This window comes from Thamnophis elegans, chromosome 2 (genome assembly GCF_009769535.1).
Source record: "Thamnophis elegans isolate rThaEle1 chromosome 2, rThaEle1.pri, whole genome shotgun sequence".
NCBI classification, from domain to species: domain Eukaryota; kingdom Metazoa; phylum Chordata; class Lepidosauria; order Squamata; family Colubridae; genus Thamnophis; species Thamnophis elegans.
In genome coordinates, this window is record NC_045542.1 from 115,239,612 (window position 1) to 115,266,928 (window position 27,317).

General features: G+C 38.0%; 1 protein-coding gene across 1 annotated transcript in view; it reads left to right on the forward strand.

The window, feature by feature from the left end:
* Positions 1 to 27,317, forward strand: part of FLNB (filamin B) — a 93,935-nt gene that overhangs the window by 27,109 nt on the left and 39,509 nt on the right. The window contains 15 exon segments of the mRNA XM_032211243.1: positions 8,945 to 9,193; positions 10,058 to 10,155; positions 11,644 to 11,791; positions 13,106 to 13,224; positions 14,297 to 14,374; positions 15,958 to 16,120; positions 17,466 to 17,663; positions 19,576 to 19,713; positions 21,291 to 21,417; positions 22,258 to 22,394; positions 23,233 to 23,426; positions 24,222 to 24,335; positions 25,504 to 25,576; positions 25,579 to 25,646; positions 27,164 to 27,287. Coding sequence (XP_032067134.1) covers positions 8,945 to 9,193; positions 10,058 to 10,155; positions 11,644 to 11,791; positions 13,106 to 13,224; positions 14,297 to 14,374; positions 15,958 to 16,120; positions 17,466 to 17,663; positions 19,576 to 19,713; positions 21,291 to 21,417; positions 22,258 to 22,394; positions 23,233 to 23,426; positions 24,222 to 24,335; positions 25,504 to 25,576; positions 25,579 to 25,646; positions 27,164 to 27,287 — 2,028 coding nt within the window.

The window sequence follows — 27,317 nt, forward strand, 5'->3', positions numbered from 1 at the left end:
GGTGGCTTCCTGGCGGGCACTGAAATGGTGCATTTCAGCTGTTATTTGCGCCACTTTCTTGTGCCTAGTAAGAAGGCAGGAAAGCCAGGCACGGGCGAATGTGCCAGGCAGCCTGTCGAGTGACAGCTGGCTTCGCTCTCCAATGACCTTGCGGGTGCCTTGCTGTTATGGCCCAGCCCATAGCTTCCTGGGAGCAGTGAAGGAAGCCCGGGGTTGGGCGCTGCCCTCTGGCACCCTTGAAAGAGCGACTGTCGGCAGACCCGACTGAGCTGCCCCGCTGGTGAGAGATTCGGCAGGGATCTCTGTGTTCCTTCAGAAGCAAACGTTGCCTTGCTGGAATAGGGACAAATGGAGACCCTTCACCACTTGGCCTGTTTTTATTCAAGCCTAACATACATCAACTTACCAGCCCACACTAGAGCCCAACATTTATGTTGCTAAGTGAGAAGTTTGTTGTGGGTTTTGCCCTGTTTTACCATTTTTCTTGCCACATCTGTCAAGTGAATCACTGCAAGTTAAGTTAGTAACAGTGTTGTTAAGTGAATCAGGTTTAACAATTCATAACAGTAGCAAAATTACAGTTATGAAGTAGCAACGCAAATAATTTTATGGTTGGGGGTCACCACAACATGAGGAACTGTATTAAAGGGTTGCGGCATTACGAAGGTTGAGAACCACTGCTCTAGCATTTGCTTGCTCGTGTGAGTAAAAAACGCACCCCTCCTTTCTCTGTGTTGTAGTTGCTAAGGGAACTGACTATGGCAGTTTATCATGTTTCCGCTGATTGTCTGCAAATTCCTTGTATTGTAGCAGAACAAAGTTTTAAAAAAGCAAAAAGCATATTCGCTCATTGTTAGAGTCCGTGGGTCCCAATTCACAGTACGGTGACTAAGCAGGGACATGAGCTTTATCTCCAGTGGTGTAACAATTAGAATGTGAGCTTATCTTACATTTGAGGCAATTTTGAACGTAGATTTCATTCTGGTACACTAAAGATCTTTCTCGCTCCCTCCCCCCCCCTCACACACAAACACACATAAACACCAAAGTCCTCGACAGCATCTTTAAAAGAATTATTTGTAATAATCTTTCTGCAAGTGAGTTTTCCCTTAGTAAATATTTAACTTTGGTCTTTAGGATGCATCTAATTTCCAAAGGCATAAGTATCTACTATACCTGTGATGGCAAACCTATAGCACATGTGCCAGAAGTGGTAGGCAGAGCCCTTTCTGCTGTCACTTGTGCCATTGCTCCAGGTCAGATCTCCATGGCATTTCTTTTGTGAGCTTCTGTTTCCCTGCAAATGACAAAACTCATGAAAGAAAAAGATCTTGCCAGATGGTCTTTGGGTCTCTCCTGTGCATGCACGGATGTATGTGGATGTGCATATTCATACATGCACGTGTTTGCACGCACACACCTTTCATTTTGGGCATGCACCTGTGTAGTTTGGGCACTCGGTGGATAAAAGGTTCACCATCACTGCACTATACATTTGCTGAGTCTCAATACTGATTCATCAATTGGAGCTCATAATGCGCTGCAATTCATGGTTGTAAAGACTACAACTCATGGTTGTATGATGGTTGAGAATACTACTCAGTTAAATAACAATTCATGGTTAGAAGCTGGACAACATATTGTTACTATCAAAAGTGTCAGTTCCCCAAAGTTTGGATAATATCCAAAGTTATCTTGGAACAAATAACTTTATGCCCTAATTCCACACTTTTTTTTTAGAACGAGCATTTGAAGGAAGCAAGAGGTTATTGTATTTGAAGTCATTCACTAATTGCAGTAACAGGGGACAATAGTGCACCAGACAGAACGGTCTCCTGGATAACCCCACATTTCTACTCCTATGGCACCCTGCCTCTCATAATATAGAGAGCCCCACATTGGATTTGTCATTTATTGCGTTTTATGCTAAAATAATGACCCTTGTGATCAGTGATTCCTGATGTTTCAGCTTCAGATTTATCTAATAGTTCTGAATTTAGTTTTGTTTTAAATAATTGCTGTTTTATTTAAATGTTATTCTCAATTGCTTAATGAGTGGAGAAACATCTTATACAGGTAGCCTCGACTTATGACCACAATTGAATCCAAAATTTCCATTGCTAAGCATGGCAGTTGTTAAGTGAGATTTGCCCCTTTTTATGGCCTTTCTTGTCAGACATGTTAAGCAAATCACTGCAGTTGTTAAGCGAATCATGTGATTGTTAAGCAAATCTGGCTTCCCCCATTGACTTTGCTTGTCGGAAGCTGGCTGGGAAGGTTACAAATGGTGACCACGTGATCCTGGGACAGTGCAATTGTCATAAATACATGTCAGTTGCCCAAATTTTGATCACATGGCTGCGGGGATGCTGCAACGACCATAAGTGTAGAAAGTGGCCGTAAGTTACTTTTTTCAGTGCCATTGTAACTTTGATGACTCAATGAATGGTTGTAAGTGAGGAGTGTCTGCAAATGTTCAGATAAATTAGAGATTCCCAACCTTTAGGAGCTGATTGGCACTTTTAAAATATTGCAACTGTATTATGAGCAGCCTTGCAAAAATGATGCTGGGGTGATGCTGTTCTATTTATAGAATTGCTGCCATTTAAAGTTTACCTTGGTCAATTGCTGCTTTTTAACTAGTATTACTAAAGGGAGTATTTGCTACTCCCTCTAGTCCATTTCTGCACAATGTTCCCTACTATCCATTCTTATCTTTGGCCTCCTCCTAAAATGTGCCCATTGGTAAACAAAACACCCATTGGTAAACCCCTTCCCCAACATTTTCTGTTTCGTAAAAAAAGCTTGGAAATAAAATGTAAGTTTTAGCTGGTGCTTCGCGGTATGTACAATTTATTTTTAAAAAGTAGAGTAAACAGAAGGGCAGAGAAATGGGTGGGCTTGAAGTTCAATGGGCACATGAGTGCTGTGTTTGGAATCCTGAAATTAAATCATTCTATCTCAGCCTCTTCTCTTACACATCATCGCTGACTCCTGATGATCGCTGAGAGAAGTTTGTACAGTTTTCTTGGCAACCTTTTCGGAAGTAGTTTGCTGGTATCTTCTTCCTCGGGCTAAGAGTCCCAAACCAGCCAGCTGGCTTTTGTGCCTAAAGCAGGCTACAATTCGTGGATTTTAATCCAGCACTTCAATCAGTAGGCCAGACCTGCACAATTTGTACTGGAGAAAGGGACACAGTGATAAATTCAAAATCATTGCAGGTTGGTGCACCATCAGTTATTTAGCATATATTTTGTTTGGCAGTGGCTGTCCCTCCCTGATGATGGTGAGGTTGTTTTTTTAAAAATAGCAGGCCACACAAGGCTGCTTGGTGGGCTGCATGTAGCTAACAATAGTGTGCAGGCCTGTGCAAGCCCACTCATTTAGCTTATTTTGCTCATCAAGTTAAATCATCATCCATAGACCATGCCTCCAAACAGGGTGTGGAGAACAATTAGCCCATATTTCTAGCACCAGAACCTACCTCTCCCTAAGCCCAACTCTATTGTTGATTTTTCATAGCAAAATTATTCACTTGAAAATAAAAACTTCAGAAAAGGTGAATTAAAACGCCTATTTCATGGGATTGGGCTAGTGATGAGTGAACAGGTCTAATCCCATCGGTATCAAAGGGATGCAAATTCCATCCTTTCACCTTCGTTGAAATGTATCTATGCCACAACTATCTGGGGATTATGTCCCTTGATTTCTGAAAGTTTTCCTGCCTCTGCTTTGATGAAGAAATCTATTATAAGATTTAAGAATATTTGATTGTATTTTTTACAATTCTTGTACAATTGTGAGACTGTAATCTTTCCTGTAACATTTCACGCAGTCTGCTGTGATACTGTGTAATTTAAAAATAAGTAAGAAGGTGAAAATAGATCACTTACTACCTAGTATTTTATTGATTTTTGTTAAAAAAATGCTTCCATTGTTTAAGAAAATCTTCAGGAAGTCTGAGCAAATCATACACTGGGCTTCTCATAAATTGAAGTGTCCGTGAATAGTTTGTCACAACACTTCTTCTTCTTGGCTATTTTTCCTAATGTGATATAAATTCTTATACTTTGCAACAGTTCAATAAATTATAGTATTCTAGCAGAGTCACAGCATTGTGCAAGTTCAGTTTGTGGGTGGAAATTGTCACAGTCCTTAAACTTCAAAAATACATTTTGGCTGTTGAGCAATTGCTGTTGTAATCTGGCATGTTTAAGGCTTTACAATACTGTGTTAAGAGTCCAAGATGCAGCCACAAAGAGAATTTCATCATCTGGAGATAAATGTCTGCCCTGTAAGCATACTTTTGCATCTATTAAATATTACAATATAATTAAACATTGCTCCTCAAGCCTTAGGACTTAATAACTTGAGACTGGTAGTTCAGTTGCCTAAGTAATTTAAGATTGCAATCAACAATGACAGCATCTGGATGCAAATTACAGTACACTCTTAATTGACTAGGCAAAAGATCAAAGCCATTAACATTAAAATTATTGCCTGCAATGGAAGGAACTTTATTATTGAACACTTAGCTGCAGTTTGCCTGATTTGTAAAGTTTCATTCTTAACCTTACCTGGAAAATAAAACCTATAGGTGGCAGCATCTAGATCAATTCACCTGGACAGGTGAAGACTTATTTGGTCAGGCTTAGTAACATTTTGAAGCATATTTGATTTGAAACCTTTTTAAACCAAACACATCTTGCATCTCAAATTAAGACAAAGAAACTTTGTTGTTTGGTGTTGTATGAATCCCAGAAAAGAACTTCTTTGCATAACCTAATATCTTTGGATTTCTTTCCTGTAATTTCTGCACAGTGCTTGTTCATTGCAAGTTGCTTCATAAGACATTTAATTATTAGAGCTGTAGAATGCTTTGAATTTAATTTAGAAGTGTTTCACATAGCACTGGAGTGCAAATGCAGCTCCAGTTTATGCACTGGAGTGCAAATGCAGCTCCAGCACTGGAGTGCAAATGCAGCTCCAGTTTATGACTCATTAAAGCAGTTGTATCTTTTCTGCAAAAGTTGCAGCTGCATAGTTCTGGAAACATCCATAGTTGTCTTAGTGAAACAAAGTTAAATGTTGCATTTGTACTCCTGTGCATTCTGAAGTATTTCTTCTGAATCAAATCTGAAACATTGCTCAAATCCTATTAACTATAGTAGCCAGATTTGAGTTTTGCATTCAGTTCTTAGTTTGTCGTTACAGCACTTTAAGAGTAATTTACTATCTAACAACATTAATTGGGTCATACACACAAGATTAATTGTGGGCTAGCTGACTTTCCAAATCCAACTGGTCACCAAAATATCATTTAGGAACACAATATACTTGCTTTCTATTTCACGAACACTGAAGCAACATATAGAGATGTGGTAATGGGCATTAGAGAGGCATTTTGATATAGTTTAGGCATCAGCCTAGAAACCAGGAGACTGTGAGTGTTAGTCCCACCTTGGGAGTGCTAGTTAAAAAGCCATAAGTGTGATCTTGGGCCACTCAAATTGTCTCATCCCTAAGAAGCAAGGCAATGGCGAATCATTTTTGAAAATTTTTTGACAAGAAAACTGTAGGGATTTGTCTAGGCAATCTTTGAAAATCATATTAGACCAGCCAGAGTTGTCAAATCAGCAACCTTGAAATTTAAATTATTAATAATATCATTCACTTATTCTAGATTTTTCCTATTCCCCACATATCTTACTTAGAACAGAAGAACAATAGACAGCACAAAGTATAGGCTTAGCATTTGAAAGGTCCCAGGTTCAAAGCTTGCATTTCCAGATCTAGAAGCAATTTTCTCCCCAGAGCTAGTGGCAGTTAATATAGATAAATATTAGCTATCTAATCTAAATAGTGTACATCTTCTCACAGTGCACAATTAACCTCAGGAATTCATTTGCACAAAGCATGGTGATGGCTGTTACTTTGGATGTCTATAAAGGGGAGTTGTAAATTAATGAGGGAGAGAGGTCTTACCAAAGGTTTTGAAGAATCAGTTACCTCTGAGCTGAAGTTGGCATGCTTCCAGTAGTCTCTACTAGGACCCACAATGACTATAATCATCCCAGAGGCAATTACTTGGACACAGCAAGAAACCAAATGTGAAATGGCTTTGGGTCTTGGCTTAGAGTTTTATTTGGGTATGATATCACTGTCTCTGTTCTTAAACAATTGGTTAAAAAAGTTTTGCTGATAGTTTTAAGCAAGTAGAATTATTTTGCTCAAACTTTAGGCCTTGTGCCATTTTAAGCATTTATTTCATAACAACATTTCATACAAACTTTTCCCCCCCACTAAAATCTGTTATTAAATTTCAAAACCTTGGGTTAAAACTCAAATGTGGGATAACTGCTTTGGCATGAGCTGAAAAACAAATGGTTCAGACCTTTGTATGATAGATTGTGTTTAATCCTTAGATGTAGTGATTCGTAATCTTCATTGTTCCTATGCAGCACAAGATTCATTCTTGTCAGCCAAGGTCCAGAATTTAAATCAAGACAGAATTGTAATCTGACAGAAGAGCAATTGCCTAGTGTTACCAGCTAGATAGAATTTGAAATCTGTATTCCAGCTCTTCACTCTCATCTCTTTGGTTTGCAATCTGCTTCATGCTCAGTTAAATATTAAGCCAGAGCCTCTAGGAAGATAGGTGAAACATTAAGCCACAGGAACAATTCATTCTTCATGAAGAATGATGAAGAAATATTTACTTTATGTATGTCTATCAAAAAGGGTGTTGGTACTTACCTGATACGCCTCTTCTCATAGTGGGGGAGGAGTATCCAGGATGGGTTGACCTTATGTTCTCATTGATTGGACTGAGTCAGATAAGCTCTTGGGATATGCCCCTGGTCCACCAGGCACTGCCCAGTTATCGGCGAAGAACTCTATCCGTTGTGCCATCCATTCCAGACGTTTGTTATGGTTTCAACTTTTTATTGAGTTATAACTTTAACATATTAGTGCAACATCCATCATGACACATGTTACATTACCATGTCAGGAAGGGTCTGGATACTCCTCCCCCACTATGAGAAGAGGCGTATCAGGAGTATCAGGCGTATCACCCTGTGGGGAGCAACGGAGCACTCCGTCACCACTGGAGCCTCCACAGCAGAGCTTGCTTTGGAAGGCTTGTGCCCTTTGTCTCCTGCTCCTGATTTCCTTTTCTGAGTGATACTTGTCTCACTCAGAGGCCTGGGCAGCGTGCCACCCCCAAGGGGGCTTTCGGTGGACCTTTTTGCAGCTCGGGGAGCTGTCCAGCTCGCTTGCGGCTGCTGCTGTAGGTAGACGAATTATTCATTTTCTTTTCTTTAAAATTCTTCCAAATTATCGGAGATCCAGGATGGCAAACTGTCCAGTTGAGGGACTGAATCGATAACTGGGTAGTGCCTGGTGGACCAGGGAGCTTATCCCAAGAGCTTATCAGACTCAGTCCAATCAACGAGAGGATAAGGTCAACCCATCCTGGATACTCCTCCCCTCACTCTGGAGAAATATAGGCCTATCTTGCTGCCCACTGTGACTACCATGACGGTTCCATGAAGCTATACAAACATTCTTTTCTTTCTGAGAAAAGGTATGCTAAATATGATATATTTGGTGCTGTTTGAATTGTGAACAGAGTTCTGACTGGGTAGGCTTTATAGATTCATAATACAATCTACTTTGTGTTTCACTATAGCCCTCAAATGGGATCAGGGTGCAGATTTTCCAGATCTCTTAGAAATTGTCAGTAGATCCTCAACATACTTTCTGCTGAGATAATAATATGCTTAAACTTTGTACCTTCATTGCCTGATTGAGCTAAATTGAATTTGGGAATCATTGAATGAAGTTGGAAATTCCCAACCGTTCTTGGTTAGTGGGCCCATTTAGGTTATTGCTATATTGCAGGAAATGCCATGGTGGACATGGCCATTCATAAAATATCTTCCCACTGAAGTTGATCTTCATCTCCTTCTCTTTCTCCATAATGCTTTCTATTAACTTAACTCAAGTCTGTCTTTAGTTTTGGCAGGCAGCCAAAAAAAGCATTGGACTGAAAACTCTATACTTTTTATTTTCTATGAAAGTCTCCATGTGATATTTATTTCTGGAAATAAAGGTTATGGTTGAGACTGGTGTTTGGCTTTGAAATGTGCTCACTTTCCTTATAATTTTAGTTAAATAATCAGAAATATGGGTATGGAGATTTGACAGATGCCAAGAAAGGAGTCTGTGGTCACATTGATATCCACATGCGTGCATTGGGAATCCAAGCTCCTGACTGTGATTCATTGTAGCAGACTAAATGCCTTCTTTCACATACAGAAAAGATCCCTGAGCTAAGAACGTCTCACTTAAAGACAACCCCTAGATACAAACGGGCTGCCTATTACTAAAAATGGGGGATGGCATTCACCATCCCTGAGCTGACAAACCACTGTATTTTTTAAAAATATGTAGCCTGTTTTCAGCGGTTCCTGAAAGCATAGTGCAGCTTTGGCAGTTCATCAGCTTGAGCCTCTATGGCCCAGTAGTTAGAGTGCAGTACTTCAGGCTACTTCTGCTGCCTGCTGGCTGCCTGCAATTTGGCTGTTCAAATCTCAACAGGCTCAGGGTTGACTCAGCCTCCCATCCTTCCAAGGTGGGTAAAATAAGGACCCAAATTGTTGGGAGCAATATGCTGACTCTGTAAACCACTTAGAGAGGGCTATAAAGGACTGTAAAGCAATATATAAGTCTAAGTGCTATTGCTATTGAGGAAAGACAATGCTGTCTGCCATTTTTAATAATAGGAGCTTCTTTGTAAGTACAAGTTCTGATTTACCTATTCAACTATTAACTATTCAAGTTAAATACAGAATTACGAATTCAACTTGTTCTTAACCTGAGGGCTGCCTGTATAAATGCAACACTTAATGGAATGGCAATTCTCTTCTTCTCTTTTCAGATAGTAAAGCTATTGTTGATGGAAATTTGAAGCTAATCCTAGGCTTAGTATGGACCCTTATCCTCCACTATTCAATCTCTATGCCAGTGTGGGAAGATGAAGGAGACGATGATGCCAAGAAACAAACACCTAAACAGAGACTGCTGGGATGGATTCAGAACAAAATCCCGTATCTCCCAATAACAAACTTTAACCAAAATTGGCAAGATGGAAAAGCACTGGGTGCTCTGGTTGATAGCTGTGCTCCAGGTAAGCCTCCTGTGGTTTTTCTTTTTACATCGCATACAGCAATAACTGAGAGCTTTGGACATAAATAACATTTTTGTAACCTGCACTTGCACTCAGCATTTTGTGGATTGCGAACTGTGGGAAACATTGGGTAGTGCTATGTAAACAGAACTGTTTTATGTTGGTGCTGGTGTTTGATGTAACATTTTTTTAAAAAAAGAGACAGCTTTAGAGAGTAAGCTACTCTTTTGATTTTTCTGTTCCAAAATAATGGGGAACCATGCTGTTAATGTTTGGCAGCTTGGTTCTTTGGGGACTACAAAGAAACCTCTTGAGAATTTTGTTTACCTGTACCCCCCTTTTAAAATTATTTTTACAAATAATTCAAGGCGGCAAGCATATTCAACATATCTTCGTCCTCCTATTTTCCCCACAAAGACAACCCTATGAAGTGGGTTGGGCTGAGAGAGAATGACTGGCCCAAAGTCACCTAGCTGATTTTCGTGGCTAAGGCTATAATGGAATGAGTTTTCAGAGCTTGTTTTTCAACCATGATGTAAATTGTATTCTTTACTAAGAAAACCTTTGTGCTTGATAAGGGTCATAGAAATTAGTAGCTGTACTGGTTGCCATCGACATCGGTGTTTCTTGAAAAACGCCCAACTTTGGAATCTTTAGACTTGTTCTATTATAAAAGCAGTTCCCCCCCCTCCCCAAGTGGGATGGGTGGGTTTTTGGCTTTGTTCTGCAGTGAAAACTTTGGCTGACAATCACCACTTTCTAATTTAGGATATAGTTGGTGCCACTCAGGTAATTTTGGGAGGGCTAAGTGTACATGCTTCTTTAATGACAGAGATTTAACTTTTCCCTAATTCCCATCTTCAGGTCTCTGCCCAGACTGGGAGAGTTGGGATCCTAAGAAGCCTGTAAATAATGCTCGTGAAGCTATGCAGCAAGCAGATGATTGGTTAGGTGTTCCTCAGGTATGGAAAAGGGATAGGCTTCAGTATATCTAAGGCGTAGCCTATAAACTGAACAGCCACATTTGATTAATGTTTAGGAACAACATTATTCACTTGTCAGAATATGGAATGTGACTAATACAATAATGTGTTAATGCAAATAATGTACTTCTTGTATGAAATAGAAGTGGCTACTTTGTGAAAGCTTCTTCAGAATATATTTGAAGACTTTATTTTTCAATAATAATAATAATAATAATAATAATAATAATAATAATAATAATAATTCAGCTGCTGTAAAAAAAATTGCGCAGATTATAAATTGCGGCACAATTCAGTAGCACAAATGATCCATTGGAATTTGTGCAAAAATTATAATATTAAAACAGCAACAAACTGATGGGAACATCAGCCTGAAAAAGTCACCGAAAATCAGATGGTCAAGATCTTGTGGGATTTTCGCATACAAACGGACAAAATACTGGCGCATAATACACCAGACATCACACTGGTTGAGAAAAATAAGGTCACAATCATAGATATTGCAATACCAGGTGATAGCAGGGTCGCCAAGAAGGAACATGAAAAAATTGCAAAATACCAGGACTTAAAAATAGAAATTCAACGACTATGGCACAAACCAGCAGTGGTAATTCCAGTGGTAATCGGCACACTGGGTGCTATTCCAAAAGCACTGGAATTACATTTAAAACAGTTAAAAATTGACAAAATCACCATCAGTCAAATGCAAAAAGCCGCACTGCTTGGATCTGCACACATATTATGAAAATATGTTACAACGTCCTAGGCCCCTGGGTGGGGCCCGACTAGTAATCAATGCCAAATCCAGCGAAACAACTGGCCACTGTGATACAATTGTATAATAATAATTTACAAATAGTACCAATTCCGTTTTTAACTGAAAATTCTATTCTATTCTAAAAATAAAATCATTTTGGCTTTGTCAAAATTTCAGATTGATTCTGCTCACAAAAGGATTCAGTTGCATCATAGCTTATCAGTGTATAATCAGCCTTCAGAGCTGCCCATTTCTATTTCTATTGAAAAAAAAAGAATAAAAAAACTGAGAAAAATGTTTCTCAGCTGGAAATGTTTGCTCTCTAATCCAACCTGTCTAAATAGCACCTGAATGAGATGGTGTTAAAGTAGATTAAAGACTCTGTATGTTTTTATGTACATTTCAGATCATGCCATTTATAATTGCTTTTTTTCTGGGAGTGATGAGATATCTAAACATGTTACTATATAGACCTAACATCTATGGGACCCAGCAGAACATTACACTGAACTTCCTCAATTTTGAATGACAGTAATAGTATCATTTTATAGATAGATTAGAACCTTATGTACATTTTTGAAAAGGCTATTTGCCCTTATTAATGCATTTAGTTAACCATAGTTCCAATCCTAAGGAAATAGTTAAGGAGCAGGAATATTGGCAAGGAAGATGAAGGCCCACTTAACACTATACTTTAATGGTTTTTTTAGGTCATCGCTCCTGAAGAAATCATACATCCTGATGTGGACGAACACTCTGTAATGACTTATTTGTCACAGTTCCCCAAAGCAAAGCTGAAACCAGGTGCTCCTTTGAAACCTAAGCTTAATCCAAAGAAGGCAAGAGCATATGGCAGAGGTAAGGTGCTACGTATGTAATCTGGCTTTGGTCCCTGAACTGGCATTAATGTATTAAGGTTTGCTTTGGAGCCCTGTTTTGTTTTGTTTGAATTTGTCTGTGTGGTTTTAAGTTTCATACGTTTTTATAGATTTTTATTTGTTTGTTACACTGTGCAGACACTATTGGAATTGGCAGCTATAATGCATTTAAATAATAAATAGGCAACACTTGGTACATTTATAACTCTGATGGAAGAACTAATCGATTCTTACTACGTAGCCAAACATCTATATTTCATTGTGTTCGTTTGGTGCACTGCTGACATTCAGAAATGTGGAAATTGTCCAAAAGGCACTCCTACTTTCATATGAATTCCCCAATCCTGTGAGAACCAGTTCAGCGAGACTATTATTTTTGTATCTATTATGTTTCTTTACACCACATTCTTGAGCAGATTATTGTCTATGTCCCTAGACTTAAGCCTTTGTATTCCATCACTGTCAGGTAGATATAACTAGCTTGAAAAAGTAGATGAAAACATGGGCAGAGTTAAGTCATAGATATTATTTGAAGTAAGATCAGATCACCCAAGGAAAGTTTTTTTTAAGATACACACATACACAGTTCGGTATGTGTGTATCTTAAAAAGTCATGTATAAGTTTGTTTATTGTATATTATAAGCTGGTTTTATTATAAGTAAGCTTGCAGGATTTTTTCCAAATCTAGGGGGAACGTCTGGACAGATTTAGCTTTACATTAACTCATCTTTTGGTAATTTGTTTGGAGGAACATTTGAATTTTCTAAACAATGGAAAAAATAGTGGACAAAGGTCTCCCTGGAAAAAAACAAGGTTTCTTGAGGGTAGAATAATCCAAGACAATGGAAACATGCCTGTGTTTTAAGGAACAAAGCTATCACAATCTGTAGATGTTAGGACCATGCCCACTTCAAATTATATTGAGGCAGTTTTCAGCAGCTATTCTTGTGCTAGTAACGCTCTAATTGTTGTAGTTTATGGACACTAAAGGGAATGTAGAGGACTGTATAAATACTTGTTTTTAGAAATCTCCTAGATATGTGAGGGAGAAGAAAACATTAAAAGAATGGGAATCACTGGTTCAGGAGTATTGGAGCATTGCAAAGCTAGATTTACAGGATTGCTAGCCACTATTTTGGATGACTTAAGCAAACTTAAATGACATCCATAACGTTGTCTGCCAGTGGTGATTAGTCATGATAATTTAATTCAGTGTTAATTCTGAGAGCATATCAAGATTCAGTAAATGAATATCTTTACACATAAGCATGTTTTTTTAAAATGTGTTTACAGGAATTGAACCTCATGGAAATATGGTCAGACAACCTGCCTGCTTCACTGTTGATACTATCAGTGCTGGTCAAGGTGAAGTAATGGTTTTCATAGAAGATCCAGAAGGAAACAGAGAAGAGGTGTGCTTATTGAGGAATGTTGGGTAGAATGAACAATTGCTTCAGCTTATTTTCTTGTAATTGGAAAATGATGATCTTGCACGAGTGTATTTATTTAGAATGAGTTTCATGAATTTCTATTAGTTTGACTAATAGACTGCATGCATAAGAACTGGGATTCACTCCTTAGTTCAGGTACTAAGCTATTTATTTATTCAGTTTCTATGTCAATTGTCTGAATTCTTAGAGCAGTTACACAGTTAGAATGCAATATATCAAAAACAGAGGAAGGTGCAAAGATGAATGTGGAAATTAACTATTAAAATAATTGAAAAAGATATGTATTTGGCTGTTCTAAAGGCAGGGAAACAGGGGGCCAAATAGATCTCCCAAAGATTGTTTCTAACATTCTGTGAAGGACTTAGGAAAAGTTGATTGAGCACAGCCTTTTCCGTGTATATCAACAAACTCTAGGGACATCTTGAGCTATTGATTATAATATCTAGACATGTTCAGAATGGAAAAGTTTTTTCTTTTCAGACAGGTCCTAAGCCATTGAGGATTTATAATGGGAGAGCTTATACCCTTTGTTATCCTGTTGTTAGGCAAAATCATATTTATTTCAGTACACTTTTGATGTATAGATTGGTCTGATTGCTAAGGTGAATTTGTGTTACATACTCTCTACTGATGGGTTTACAATTGATATAGGTTTGATTTGCATGTTTGATTATCCTTCTGTTACTCTTATTAGTTTCTCTGAGTGGCATGTTTGATGGAAATTTAGACTAGAGTATGAATTGCAGTGTCTGTTGCATTACAAAACAATATTAGACACTTCTATAACTAGAAAATTAAGATTGGCTCTTTCATGTCATCTTCTATGATGCTATGATCCGTCTATGATGATGTTCTAATGGAGGGCTCTGTTTCAATGGGAGCATTTTTGTTGGTGTTTGTTTGGGATGAAAGAGAGACTGTGGTAAACTTTTCTTGTGGAGGAGCATTTTTCCAAAGGTGCTCTTTTAGGCTTAGATACCAGGAAATGCCTGCAAATTCTTAGTGAAAATATTGCGCTAATGTTTCTTTTTAGGCCACAGTGACACCTGACAGTGACAAGAACAAGACATTTGCTGTTCAGTACCTGCCAAAAGTTACAGGTCTTCACAAGGTAAGGCAATTTGAAGACTTTGTAGGGAGGAAAACTAGAACTGAACTGAGAAATGTTTTTGTAATGTATGGTACTTGCAGCAATAGTGATGCTTCACAATAACTTCTCCTCCTGGAATATACATTTGCCACCCCAGCATCTTAATAGTTTGGCTTACCAATTATGAAGCATCTCATGGAAGCAAACCCCAAAACTTTATCTTGTATTTCTGGGGCTTCATGAAATTCGACCCAAATAAATTGTGAAGCATTTTGATTTGTTTAAAGTCAACTCATCCGCTATTATTTAAACTATTAAATGTCTTTTCAGCCACGTCTCTAGGTAGCCTTAACTTACAATTGTAATTGAACCTGGAATTATGGTTCTAAGTCATGTGGGTGGTTAAGTGAGTCACCAGGTGACCATGACTGATTTTATTCCTTTTTAAAGCAGTCATTAAGTGAATTATCACAGTAGTTAAGTGAATCCCTTGGTTGTTAAGTGAATCCAGTGTCCACAGTGGGCTTTTTTTTACGTAAACTGGAAGGAAATGCCTGTTCACCAAAATGTGATGAATTACAGTCATGTAACCATATTAATTTTGATATAGGTTTTACTCAGGGATTTTCAATGCTTCAGATCCATAGCCGAAAGTTTGCTTTGGAGGTGGCATAGGTCTCTTAATGCATCTCTTAATTCATCTTTGAAGAAGTTGTGTCCCAAGAAAATTCACATTTGAATTAAGGAGAGACTAGCACAGAGGTGTCAAACTTTATTTCATTGAGGTCCGCATCAGGGTTGTGTTTGACCTTGAGGGCCGGGATGGGTGTGGCCAGAGTTGGCGTGGTGCCACTCATGTTGGGGGCACCTGTGGCAGCCCAACTGCTCTGCCAGCAAAAATAGGCTCTCGAGCTCAGTTTCCAGATGTGTCATCCTCCTACAACCCTCTGCCAGTGAAAATGGAGCTCGGGAGGATGGCCTCTCGAACTGTGTTTTTGCTGGCAGAGCATTGCAGAAGGCCGCCGTAGCTGGAAACAGAGCTCGGGAGCACATTTTCAATGGCAGAAGCACTGCGGGCCGGTCCCACATTGTTTCCAGAGTGACCCTGTGGGATAGATCTAATTACTCTGTGGGACAGATCCAGCCCATGGACCTTGGGTTTAACACTTCTGCTCTAGCAGCATCCCTGTGCTCATTTTAAAGCACCATTTGATGCTTCCTTAACTCTGTTTTCCTTTCAGTGGTGTCTTTTCTACTGACAGTAATCACCCACCAGAGGCTTCATTTTCATTACCTTTCTAAAATACAGGCGAAAGGGGCTGCAGTGCTTGGGGTTGGAGATGGAGTCTTTTTTAAGAAAAGGGTCCTCAACACAGAAACACTGTCTACATCCCTTTGATGGCAGGAACTTTAAACATATCTTTTTAAGATAAGCAATTTGGATGATTTGATTATGGAAAGAGATGGCTTTGGAGATATTTCAATGCTATGTGACCACAGCAACTTTCATTGGCCAGGAGGTGGTCTGCCACATTTTGCATCAGTTGCCAAATGCATTGCACTGGTCTGTTATATCTGATGTGAATATTCTTAATTTTTTTTAGGTTACAGTTCTGTTTGCTGGCCAGCATATTTCAAAGAGTCCATTTGAAGTAGATGTTGATAAAGCCCAGGGAGATGCCAGTAAAGTAACAGCCAAAGGTCCAGGCTTGGAAACAACTGGAAATATAGCTAATAAGCCTACTTACTTTGACATCTACACAGCAGGTAAGATGGACTAAACAAATTTGTAGGAATATTTTAAGATTGTGTATAATGTCACATTGTAATAAGCTGGAGCAAACTGAAATTGCTTGATATCTGAACCCTTCATTTGCACATTTGAAGAAATTAAAATTTTATTTAACAATTAGATAAAGTTAATAAGACTATTCGTTGTTTCTTTAATATAGAGACATTGAAAACTATTGTTTTGGAGAACATTTGAACAGGCCTTTAGAGCAGAGGTGGTATTCAGCAGCTTCTGACCAGTTTTGGAGAACTGGTAGCAGAAATATTGAGTAGTTCAGAAAACCGGTAAATACCAGCTCTGATTGGCCCCGCCACCATCTATTCTCCTCCTCTTGAGTCCCAGCTAATCGGGAGGAAATGGGGATTTTGCAGTAACCTTCCCCTGGAGAGGGGAGGGAATGGAAATTTTACAGAATCCTTCCCCTCGAATGGGGTGGGACTAGAGATTTTACAGTATCCTTCCCTTGCCATGCCCACAGAACTGGTAGTAAAAAAATTTGAATCCTACCACTGCTTTAGAGGTCATGAATTCTACATCTACTTTAGATTAAACCTTTGTGTTCAGAAATCTTTCCTCAGAAAATTACAGATGAAAGATTTTCCAATTTCAGCAAAAAAAGCCTACAAAAGTTTTCCAGTCTTTTATTAAAGTTTTTATTGTTTTACTCTTGACTGGCCAGGTCAATCTGACAATTTCTACGAATTCTGCCATACTTACAATTTATTTCTCCATCATGGATGGGCATTTTGAATTGTTGCTCTTTTTGAATTGCATCAGTCATCGTTGACTTGACTAATGTTTCTCCACAGTCTGCTAGATGATGAAGTAACTAGGTGTGGCATTTTGTCGCTGATGAACTTTGCATGGAAAGTTAATTTTTAGTTAACTTTACTTTGCTAAAGATACCAAAGATTTCCCAATCAGGATGCACATTTTAGGCCGTGTTGCAGAAGAAACATTTGCTTCTTTTGACCTAAACGATTTTCGAAATACCTAGTTTGAAAAAAAAACACTAGTTTTTTTAAATGCTAGCTTTTTTATCTCAGATATTAGCATCTCTCAATTCTGCCAATTTGATTTTTATTTTCAGATTTTAGGGCTTCAGGGCTTCATACATTGTGTTGAATATTTGCAATAAATTGGATGCCCCTGAAGGCAAAATTGCATCATATTAAAATCCTATTAATCCTGTATAACTTTCATTCTCCTTACTAATAGATTTTTAATATGCATTTCCCTTGTCTCTCCTATATAATTGGCCTCTAGCTCTACGGTTAATTATGGAAGCTACATTTTGAGCTTATCTCTTCTGTCTTCTAGGTGCTGGTGTTGGTGATATAGGCGTAGAGGTTGAAGATCCTCAAGGAATAAACATTGCCGAGGTTATGGTAGAAGACAAAGGAAATCAAGTTCACCGCTGTGTTTATAAGCCTCTTCAAGCTGGTCCTCACACTGTAAAAATAGTATTTGCTGGAGAGCATGTTCCAAAGAGTCCTTGGGTTATTCTTGTTGGTGAAGGTATGTTTTAGAGATGGATGAAGTAATATATGCATATTCATATTAGCACTTATATGGATACATTTAAAAAAATACAAATACAAGCTATTTTTTAAAAAAGTTATCAACATTCTGGCTTGGTGAAGAGTGATTAAATTATTCCTTGAAAACTCTTTACTAACTAAATGTAATTGATCTGCCATTCTAAATGGTCCTGTTTTTTCTTTTTGGCACTTCTGCAGTAGAGTACCTTCTTGCTATATTTCTTAACCCGCTATATTTTCTTTATTTTTGTATCATAACTCTTTTTCCCCCTTCTGAAATGATACTGGCTTTCTATCCTTGCTTACTCCTGTGCTTTCAGACCTCTGCTTACTTCTCCTGAGCCACTCTCAATTTGTGGGAAGTTGGACTTCACTGCTATTGACTTCCTAGTTGAGCAAGCTCTTGTCGGTAAGATGTGTTCAGGGTGACCATGTATGTGTTGCCTTTTTTATCCCTGGAAATCTATTCTGTAAGTTTGCAATTTAACGAAATGCTTCAGAATGTTGCAAGCAATTTCTCGGATTAGGCAGATTCTTGCAAGCAGCCTTCAAGAGGTTGGACTGCCTTACTGCAAATAGCCAACTTGGTTGTAGGAGACTTGAAAGTAGAAAATTATCAATTGGGTTTAAACTTTAGCCTGCTGTTCATATCTTCATTTTGCTAAAGCGAGCATACAGGGAAAGAACAGCTAATGCATATAGAAAAAATGTTTAGGAAAAGTGAGATGCTATACATGCATGGTCAGAGTAGTTGCTGTGGAGTATATGCTAATACCTTCAAAGAAAAAGTGGCTGATTGCAGAAAGATATTTACTGAATTGGGCTGTTGCAAGATGTTTGGGGTATGTTTAGGAAAGCTGCAATATCATGCTTAGACAAAAGGTGATATGTAGGTTCTTAGCTTAATTCAGGGAGAAGCAATATAGTGTCTGCCAAATACGTTTTCTCTTGAATTTTTAAATTTTTTAAAAATAAAAATAAGAACAAATAAATGGAAAATTAGCATATTCTGCAAGCAGCGAGTCAGCTTATAGCTGTGACTTTTAAAGACATTCTTGCAAGAAATAAAAACAGTTGATAGCTGCAGTAAAGTTCTATGTTTAGAACTGTGCACACTTACTTAGAAAAAAGTAATTTAGAATATCAGAGGATATCTTGATATGATTAACTATGCACCCATCATAACAATTTACCAGACAGGCCTTTCCAATGGAAATGCTTTGTTAGAACCTCCATCATATATCCTCAAAATTTTAAACGTTTTCTCTTGTTGCAAAATGCCCCTGGCTTGATCTTTTCTAAGCTGCCTTCTACCCCCTCCCCCTAAAGTTTCTGTCTATTAATTATTCCAATATATCTAGTAATATTTGAAGACCATTTGCATGTTTCTTTCCCGCTATATTAGAATTTCCTGTTCCAAGCACATTTCTGTGGTGGGCTTACCTGGATTATTTGGTTAATTTCTATGGAACTCTTTTACTATATTGTGCTTGCTTTCTCCTATTTTTCCTTCCCCCTTCCAAAACACTTGAAACTGATTCTGAAAATTTGTTTAAGCTAGAAAGCTTCATGCTTTTACAATTGGAGTTTTAGAAATGGGAGTATTTGGTTGCCTTTTACTGTGGTCAAATACGTAGCTGTTCTACTACAACCATTGACAAAAGGCTTATTAATATTCAGTATATTTGTATGTGTACATTACAAAGTAAAGACTTTAACCAAGAACAGGCTTCTGAAGACTACAAAATGGTATTCAGGTTTTGCATTTCATGTAATGTCTTATCCATCTTAAAGGAAGCCAAGAGAAGCTGTTCCAGCCTGGCTTGGTTAAATTAAATATCTTTAGGAATCAAAGGCTGCATTCATGTCTGTCTGCAATTTGCTTGTAGCCTGCAATCCAAATGCCTGCCGTGCCAGTGGTAGGGGCCTCCAACCCAAAGGAGTTAGGATCAGAGAAACTGCAGACTTCAAGGTTGATACTAAAGCCGCAGGGAGTGGAGATATCCATGTGGCAATAAAAGGACCAAGTAAGTGTTGAACTTTTTTTTGTGTGTGCATTGCTTTGCACCGTGATATGAGTCTTTTGCAAACAACTCCAATCAGGCACTGATTCTGCTATCTGCATGTTGGCTTTGCTTCTCAAGAGAACTCTAGAAGTGAAATAGAGCACCACTTTTCACTGAGATATTTATTTAATATATGGATACAAGCAGGAAAACACAAATTTCACTTGAAATAACATATTATTTACATGTTCATATAGAATTAACTTGAACTACATAACCCCATGTGTAAGCTTTGTAATCTTCGATATGGAATCATATATTTGATGAGGCTCTTGGCCAAAATGTCTATGTAGGAAAATCCTTATTCGATGACAAGACTAAACTTGTAGGAAAACATAACTTGAAAAAAACAAAACCCTAGTAATTCTGATATGCAAAATGAGCAGAATAGACTTTCAAAGTTCAATTCTCCAACTTACAGAAGAGAAGCTACTTTCTAACTCCAACTTGAGATTCCCTCTGTGTGTGTTTATGTGTGTGTTTGCGTGTTTGTCTATAGACCAAATCACACTACATGAATCAACTTTTGGTGAAGTTACTCAACCTTTTTGAAAGAGATACTGATATCTTACGGAAAAGTTGATAATCCGCAAGGTTAATTTCAGATAGGAACATTAACAGAAGAGATTTGCATAACAAGTCTGATTGGTATATTTGGCCAACCCTTTTTAACTAGTCTTGAAATAGTTTACATATGTTGAATGCAACTGGTGTGATCATATCAGGTTTTCAAAACAGTCATTTTTTTCCTTCCTTGTCTATAGACTGATGACAAAAATAACTCAGAACATTACGCTTTACATATTCCCTGGAGTGGAAAACCACAAACAAACTAGGGTCTTTAAATTGAGACATCATGATTTTTTAAAAAATTCTTTAGTTTAATAAAACTACATCAGTGTAGAAATCACAATGAACTGAAAGATCATCTATGTTGCAGTCAGCTCTTCAATTTTGGGAACATAGCCTGCTTTGAAAGGGATTTCTGGCCTCCAGATTAAACAAATGGAGTTCCATCTCAATTTCATACAAATCAGTATGGATTTTGGGGAGCCTTTGATAAAATGAATTGTAATATTTGCGCAATGCTGCTTGAGCATTGGCTAGAAAATGTTGCCAGCTGTGCAATAGTGAAGACAATAGGCTTGTATCAACAAACTTTAGAATATTTAGACTCTCAAGAAAACTAAATCAAGTAGGCATTCCCCAAATATTTGTGGTCATGAGGTTTGACAAAGCTTAAGCTTTCCTTGTTTTCACATATGACATGCATAATGTTGCAGACTAAGGAATAACATAGGGAAATGAATTAAGCATGGTAATGTAACACTTTTACTCATCACATTCTTCTGGAAATGTTTATGCTGTCTTTATTACATGACATGGGGCAGTTTTTCCCCTTTGCAACAATTTTTGGATGAGAAGAAAAAATGATTTCATTCCTTGGCAATTGATCTTGAAACATACAATTACCTATAACTAGAGAATATAGGCCGGAGTTAATTAAAGACTAATGCTAAATTAATGATATTTTTCAGAAGGCTTGGAAGAACTTGTAAAACAAAAGGAATTCATGGATGGACTATATGCATTTGAATACTACCCAGTAAACCCTGGGAAATACATTGTCACAATTTCTTGGGGCGGTCACAATATCCCAAAAAGGTGAGTTGAAACATTTCATATGTTGTAATTGAAAGCGATTCCATAGTAAATTATTTTGAAATCGTGCGCGTTGGAAGTACATTGAATTGATGACAGTTTCAGTTTTCGTTCTCAGCTTTACTGTGGGACAAAGGAATATCCTGTCTTTCCAGTCTAACCTAAATTTAGTAATAGGTACTAAGAAACAAATAAAAACAAAATTTGAAGCAGGAAGAAGCAATCTTCAAAATTTGAAGCAGCACATCCAATTTATTTTTTGTGTTCTCCCTTTTCTTGAAAATACCAATAGACGTCTACGTGGTTTTCTTTGATGTTTCATCTTAATTCGCTTGTGGGATGACTTAGATCAGGGGTGGGTTTCAACCGGTTCGCGGCGGTCCCTGCGAACCGGTTGGTCGGCGAACCCGGAAATAAGTAACTTCCGGGAACGGCGAAGGGCCCACCCGCCTGCCCGCGTTCCTTATCCGGTTTTGACAAGTTCTGCGCTTCCACGCATGCGCAGGACGCATACAGCGCCTGCGCGATCCTCCAGGAGCAGCTGGAGCATCGCACAGACGCTAGTATGCATGTGTGCGCTGCGTGCGTGCACGAGGACGCCGCCGGCCCCGTTCCAACCGAACCGGTTGGAACGGGCCAAGAAACCCACCCCTGACTTAGATATAGAATTGGATATTTGCTTTAAAATGTTTGCTAAGCTTTTTGATAGCTCTTTGGTTGTTTCTGAAATTTTATAGCTTCAATCTGTTACTGACTATTCTCTCTCAATAAATAGATGTGGATTAAATATATGTGTGCCCATGGTTGTTGTTCATTTTTGCTAATTCAACTTTCTTCTCCTAGCCCATTTGAAGTGCAAGTCGGTTCTGAGCCTGGTCCTCAGAAAGTAAGAGCTTGGGGGCCTGGCCTTCATGAAGGAGTTGTTGGTAAATCAGCAGACTTTGTTGTAGAATCCATTGGTCCGGAAGTTGGATCCCTAGGTAATAACCTGGCTCTTTACACTGCTTCCTTCCAAAACAGATGTTACATGATAGATGGTGTCTAATTATTTCAATAGTAAGAATTTCCTGTTGTTGAACTAATGGGTTGAATCTTATCTTCTAACTATGCACAGTACTTTTGATGTCAATTATAAGTCTATACCCTATTCTCATCTGAAAGACATTAGCAGTAAATAATGACCAATCATTTTGTTCTTCAGGGTTATCAAGATAATAACATGATTAGCCTTGCCTTGAAACAGAATCTAGTATTATAAAAGTATGGTAGGAAAGAACATCCTAACAAAACCATAGGAAATGTTAATGCTTAGCCCTGTGGATTATAGGTATGGAATTACAGTGCAGTTTATGGCTTAAATGAATTCCCATAGCATTAAACTATGGATTGCTGATTCACCCAAAGTGTCTGGGATCCTACAAAATGCAAAGCCATAAATGATGGCTTATAAGCTACAATGATCTGTTCGGTATAGCACAAAACCTCAGCTAAACAAACTGTTATCACTGGGTAAGATCTGTTAACCCAGCTATTGAGGTCATGTAGACATTGACTGAAACAAAAACTTTGAGAGATTGCTATTATAGATGGGAAAATAGGTTTTGAACAGATATAATCAGGTTCACGTTTGGTTAGACTGGATGTATATATTATTCTAAAATATGGCATTTTCTTGGCTATGATTGATGAATTGTATGAGACTAACCAGCTATTGTTTATTCAGCAGTCTCTTATTTAATGACATTGCAGCTTAATACACAGCCTTAAAAGTCCTAAATTTGAGTGCCTCTAACAACTGCTAAAATCTTTTTTTCCCAGGCTTTGCTATCGAAGGCCCATCGCAAGCAAAAATTGAATGTGATGATCAGAATGATGGCTCATGTGATGTGAAATATTGGCCTAAAGAGCCTGGTGAATATGCTGTTCACATTATGTGTGATGATGAAGACATCAAAGATAGCCCTTACATGGCTTACATCCAGCCAGCATCTTTAGATTTCAACCCTGACAAGGCAAGGATACAAAGAGATGATGATGATGATGATGATGATGATGATGATGATTCTGCCCTTTTTATATATCATTCAAGGCAGTGAATATTATTTACCTAATAAATCTGCCTCCCTTGAAGTGGGTTGGGCTGAGAGTGAGTGACTGGCCCGAAGTCACACAGCCAGAACTCACAGTTTTTCTTTGAAAAAATTTAGAAATTGAAAGAATTTGGTAGTTTTGGGGATTGGCGGTATTCCAGCAAATTAGGCCTGATGCTTGAGTAGTACTAATCACTGCATTGTTAAATACAGAGCTCAACCAATCTCATTGCACATATGTTGTGCACTGATAAAAAAATAATTCTAAATTCAGGATTGGGTCTTTTAAATAAGGACAATCTATGGTACATGCTAAATGAAGAATCATCTCATACGATTTCTTATTTATTTATTTATTTATTTGTTTGTTTGTTTGTTTGTTTGTTTGTTTGTTTCAGCCTCATCTTGGCCAGTATGTGAATAATAGATACAAGCCTCTGTTCCAGGTTACCTTTAGAAATGTAATCCTTCAGAAACTTATTTGATGGAAGAATGTATAAATAGAAATGCGTGTTGCATATGCTTCATTTGCATTGTAAGATGCCCCATTGAGCATTTAATAAAAGCATATTTATTTTTAATACATATGTTAATCAGATAAGCTGTTAGACTGGATGTGAAGAGCAAACTTGGGACAATGCACTGTTAGTAGTATAAGAGACTATAAAGGCAGCTTGGCTTATTCTCTCACCTTATAACTTGCTAATCTTTTTCTAGGTAAAAGCTTATGGCCCAGGGCTTGAAAAAACTGGCTGCATTGTGAACAATCCTGCAGACTTTGTAATTGATACCAAGGAAGCTGGGAATGCTCCTCTGAAGATATATGCACAAGTAAGGCCAAAGATCAAAGCAGCATTCGCTCCTAATCCATGTAGCATTATCTATCTAGGCATATTGAATTATGAACAGAAATTATTGGCAATATTTATAAGTTTATTCTTAAATGTAGTGGGGCTATAACATTTAAAGAGTACACATTAAGGGCCTACCTCATCTCTATATTTGAAAAGTTTTGATTTGGCACACATCTTTATTACTTATGATGTGAGTTTTCTGTCACCTCACTGAGAACCAATTTGCACCTCAATCAAGGTAATATAAACCACTTGCTAAGGAACTAGAATTCATTGAATAAAGTAGGGTGACTAATAATTTTATTTGGTGGTCTAATGAAGAGGAAGCATGAAGAACTTGCTATATTGAGGATAGAGCAGTGGTTCCCAATGTGGGGTCCATACCCCACAGAGGGCAATTTGATTTTTAACGGGGGCACTTTGAACCTTGTTTAAATCAAGTTAACGTCCTGTTATGCGTCCTCCAGATGAGTAGAGTTCACTTTTTGAGTAAAGTAAGAATTATATGGGGGAGGGGCATCAGGATTTTAGAGAGGCTTAAGTGGGGCATGACCAAAAAAAGGTTGGGAACCACTGGGATAGAGTGAGTTACACCAATTCTTCATGCGTTTTCTTCATTATTGAAGGTGGAGGAGATAAGTGAACTCTTCCACCACCTGCTTTTTCAGTACATAAGGGGCAGTGTGTGTTTGACATGCAATCTACATCTTATTTCTAAATTGAAAGAAAATAATAGACTGGAAATAAAGTTGGATATGCTAGCTTCTTCTGCCTTTCAATTTAGAAATACTTTCAGGATAGGTGGTAACAATTGAACGTGAAGTAGTGAGCATAATGCAAATAGAAGTCAAGATCCTTTCCATAAGATCTGGAGAACTGATCCCAGTGCTTCACTCTCCTGGAGTCATTTCCACAGGGTAGTTGGTGGTATTTGATCATGGTGGGGAAGAGATAATCCAGCTGCAGCAGAACAAGCACAAATGTATGGAGAACAGAAGTTCCATAAAAGACAGGCCTAAGTTTACTGGTTAAGTTAAACTATGTATCTGCCACCCTTTGCATGACTGTAGAGGTACAACTAATGTTAAAACTGAGTTCATTTTAGCAGCTTTAATGGAACGCAAGCTGGCTTTTCCCTTTTTTAGGATGCCGATGGAAATCCTATTGATATTCAAACGAGGAGCAAGCCAGATGGCATCTATGCCTGCTCTTACATTCCAAAAAACCTATCAAGCATACCCTTGCTGTTACTTGGGGAGGAGCAAATGTCCCTAACAGCCCTTGCAGAGTAAGTAGCAAAGTGCTTGAATATCTCTAGCTGCTTGTTTCCCAATTGCAATGTGCTTTCTGACACCTTTTGCAAGATTAGATTAATTGATACTTGAAAGCAAAAGCTGAATCCTATTCTTTTTTTAAATCATGTTTTATTTGCAATTTTCCTTTCATACTACACATATTTTGTGGGCAGTGTATTGATTGTCAATGTTCTTTTTAAACAATACTAACAATAATAATACAAATAAGTATGCATAATCCTAAGCTTCCAACTTCAACAACACCATTCTCTTTATAATTTTTTAATTGTTTTTTCCCCAAATAACAATTTAACTCCAAATAACAATTCTTTGCACTATGTATGTTATCCTCTACTAAGTCACTAATATTTAATATCTTAAAAATTACTCATTATTCCACCATAGTTTCAATATCCCGAATGTCTAGAACTACTAATAAGGCCTATTTTTTAAAGTCATTTTTATTCATCACATTTTTAAAAAAGAAAGAAGTGAAAAGAAAAAGAAAAAAATGATGCAAAGATAGTAAGAGGACAAAGTAAGCTAGAGTTGTACAGTTAGTTCCCAGTATATCATTAATGAAAAATTAACCATAAAATTACATTATTTTTAATAATAAAGAAAAATATTTTAGTTGTCTTTTTGAATCTCTGAACTGAGTGTCAAGGTCCACTATTTTATCATTTAAAAACATCATTTACAAAAGTACTAAAATATAATAAATATTCACCTTCTAATTTTCCTTTGTTGTACTCTGATACACAATATTTAAAAACATTTAGCATTTTTATGTATATATGAATAAATCTTAGTCTTACTCTTATTCTAAAATGACATTAGGAATACTCAGATTAACAGTGTGAAAATTGGATTAAGATGAAGGAATTGTTTTTGGACCAGTGTTCTCTTAACTTCTCTTTGGGCTCACTTGGGCTCCTTAGAGGTTTTCAGTTGGCCACTATGAAAACTAAATAATAAGTAACTAGGCCCTAGTACATGATGGTTAACCTTTTTGGCATCGAGTGCCAAAACTGGAGCGTGTGCGCATGTGCACTGGAGCCTGGAAGAGAGCAGCTGGTCAGTGCACATGTGTGCTCTTCTGGGTTCCATTGCGTCCATGCATACCGGCCAGCTGGTCTTCACACATGCGTGCGACAGAACCTGGAAGAACAGCTGGCGACGTTGAGCGTGCCCCCAGAGAGGACTCTGTGTGCCATCTCTGGCATGCGTGCCATAGGTTCGCCATCGCAGCCCTAGTCTTTTCTGTGTGGCTGAAGGTGTTGGATTGTAGTGAGAAAGACCTAGGGTCCACCCTCAGTCCATTCTCAGAGGATTGTTTGGAAAAAAGATGCATGCCCACTTGAGTTCTTAACAGATTCAACAAATGCATAAAACCACATGTTGAATATCAGTAGAAGAAACTTAAACGATTGATTGACTAATGTTGAATATTCTAAAGTGCTTACTCTATATTTGTTAAGTTTACATTTTGAAAATATATGCCACCTAGGTCCAGATAGGACAAGGCAGTCATCCTCAGAAGGTGAAAGTTACTGGACCAGGGGTGGCAAGAAATGGTCTGAAAGCTAACGAACCTACTCATTTCACCGTGGACTGTACAGAAGCAGGCGAAGGTAAAAACAGATCAATATAGCATATTGCTG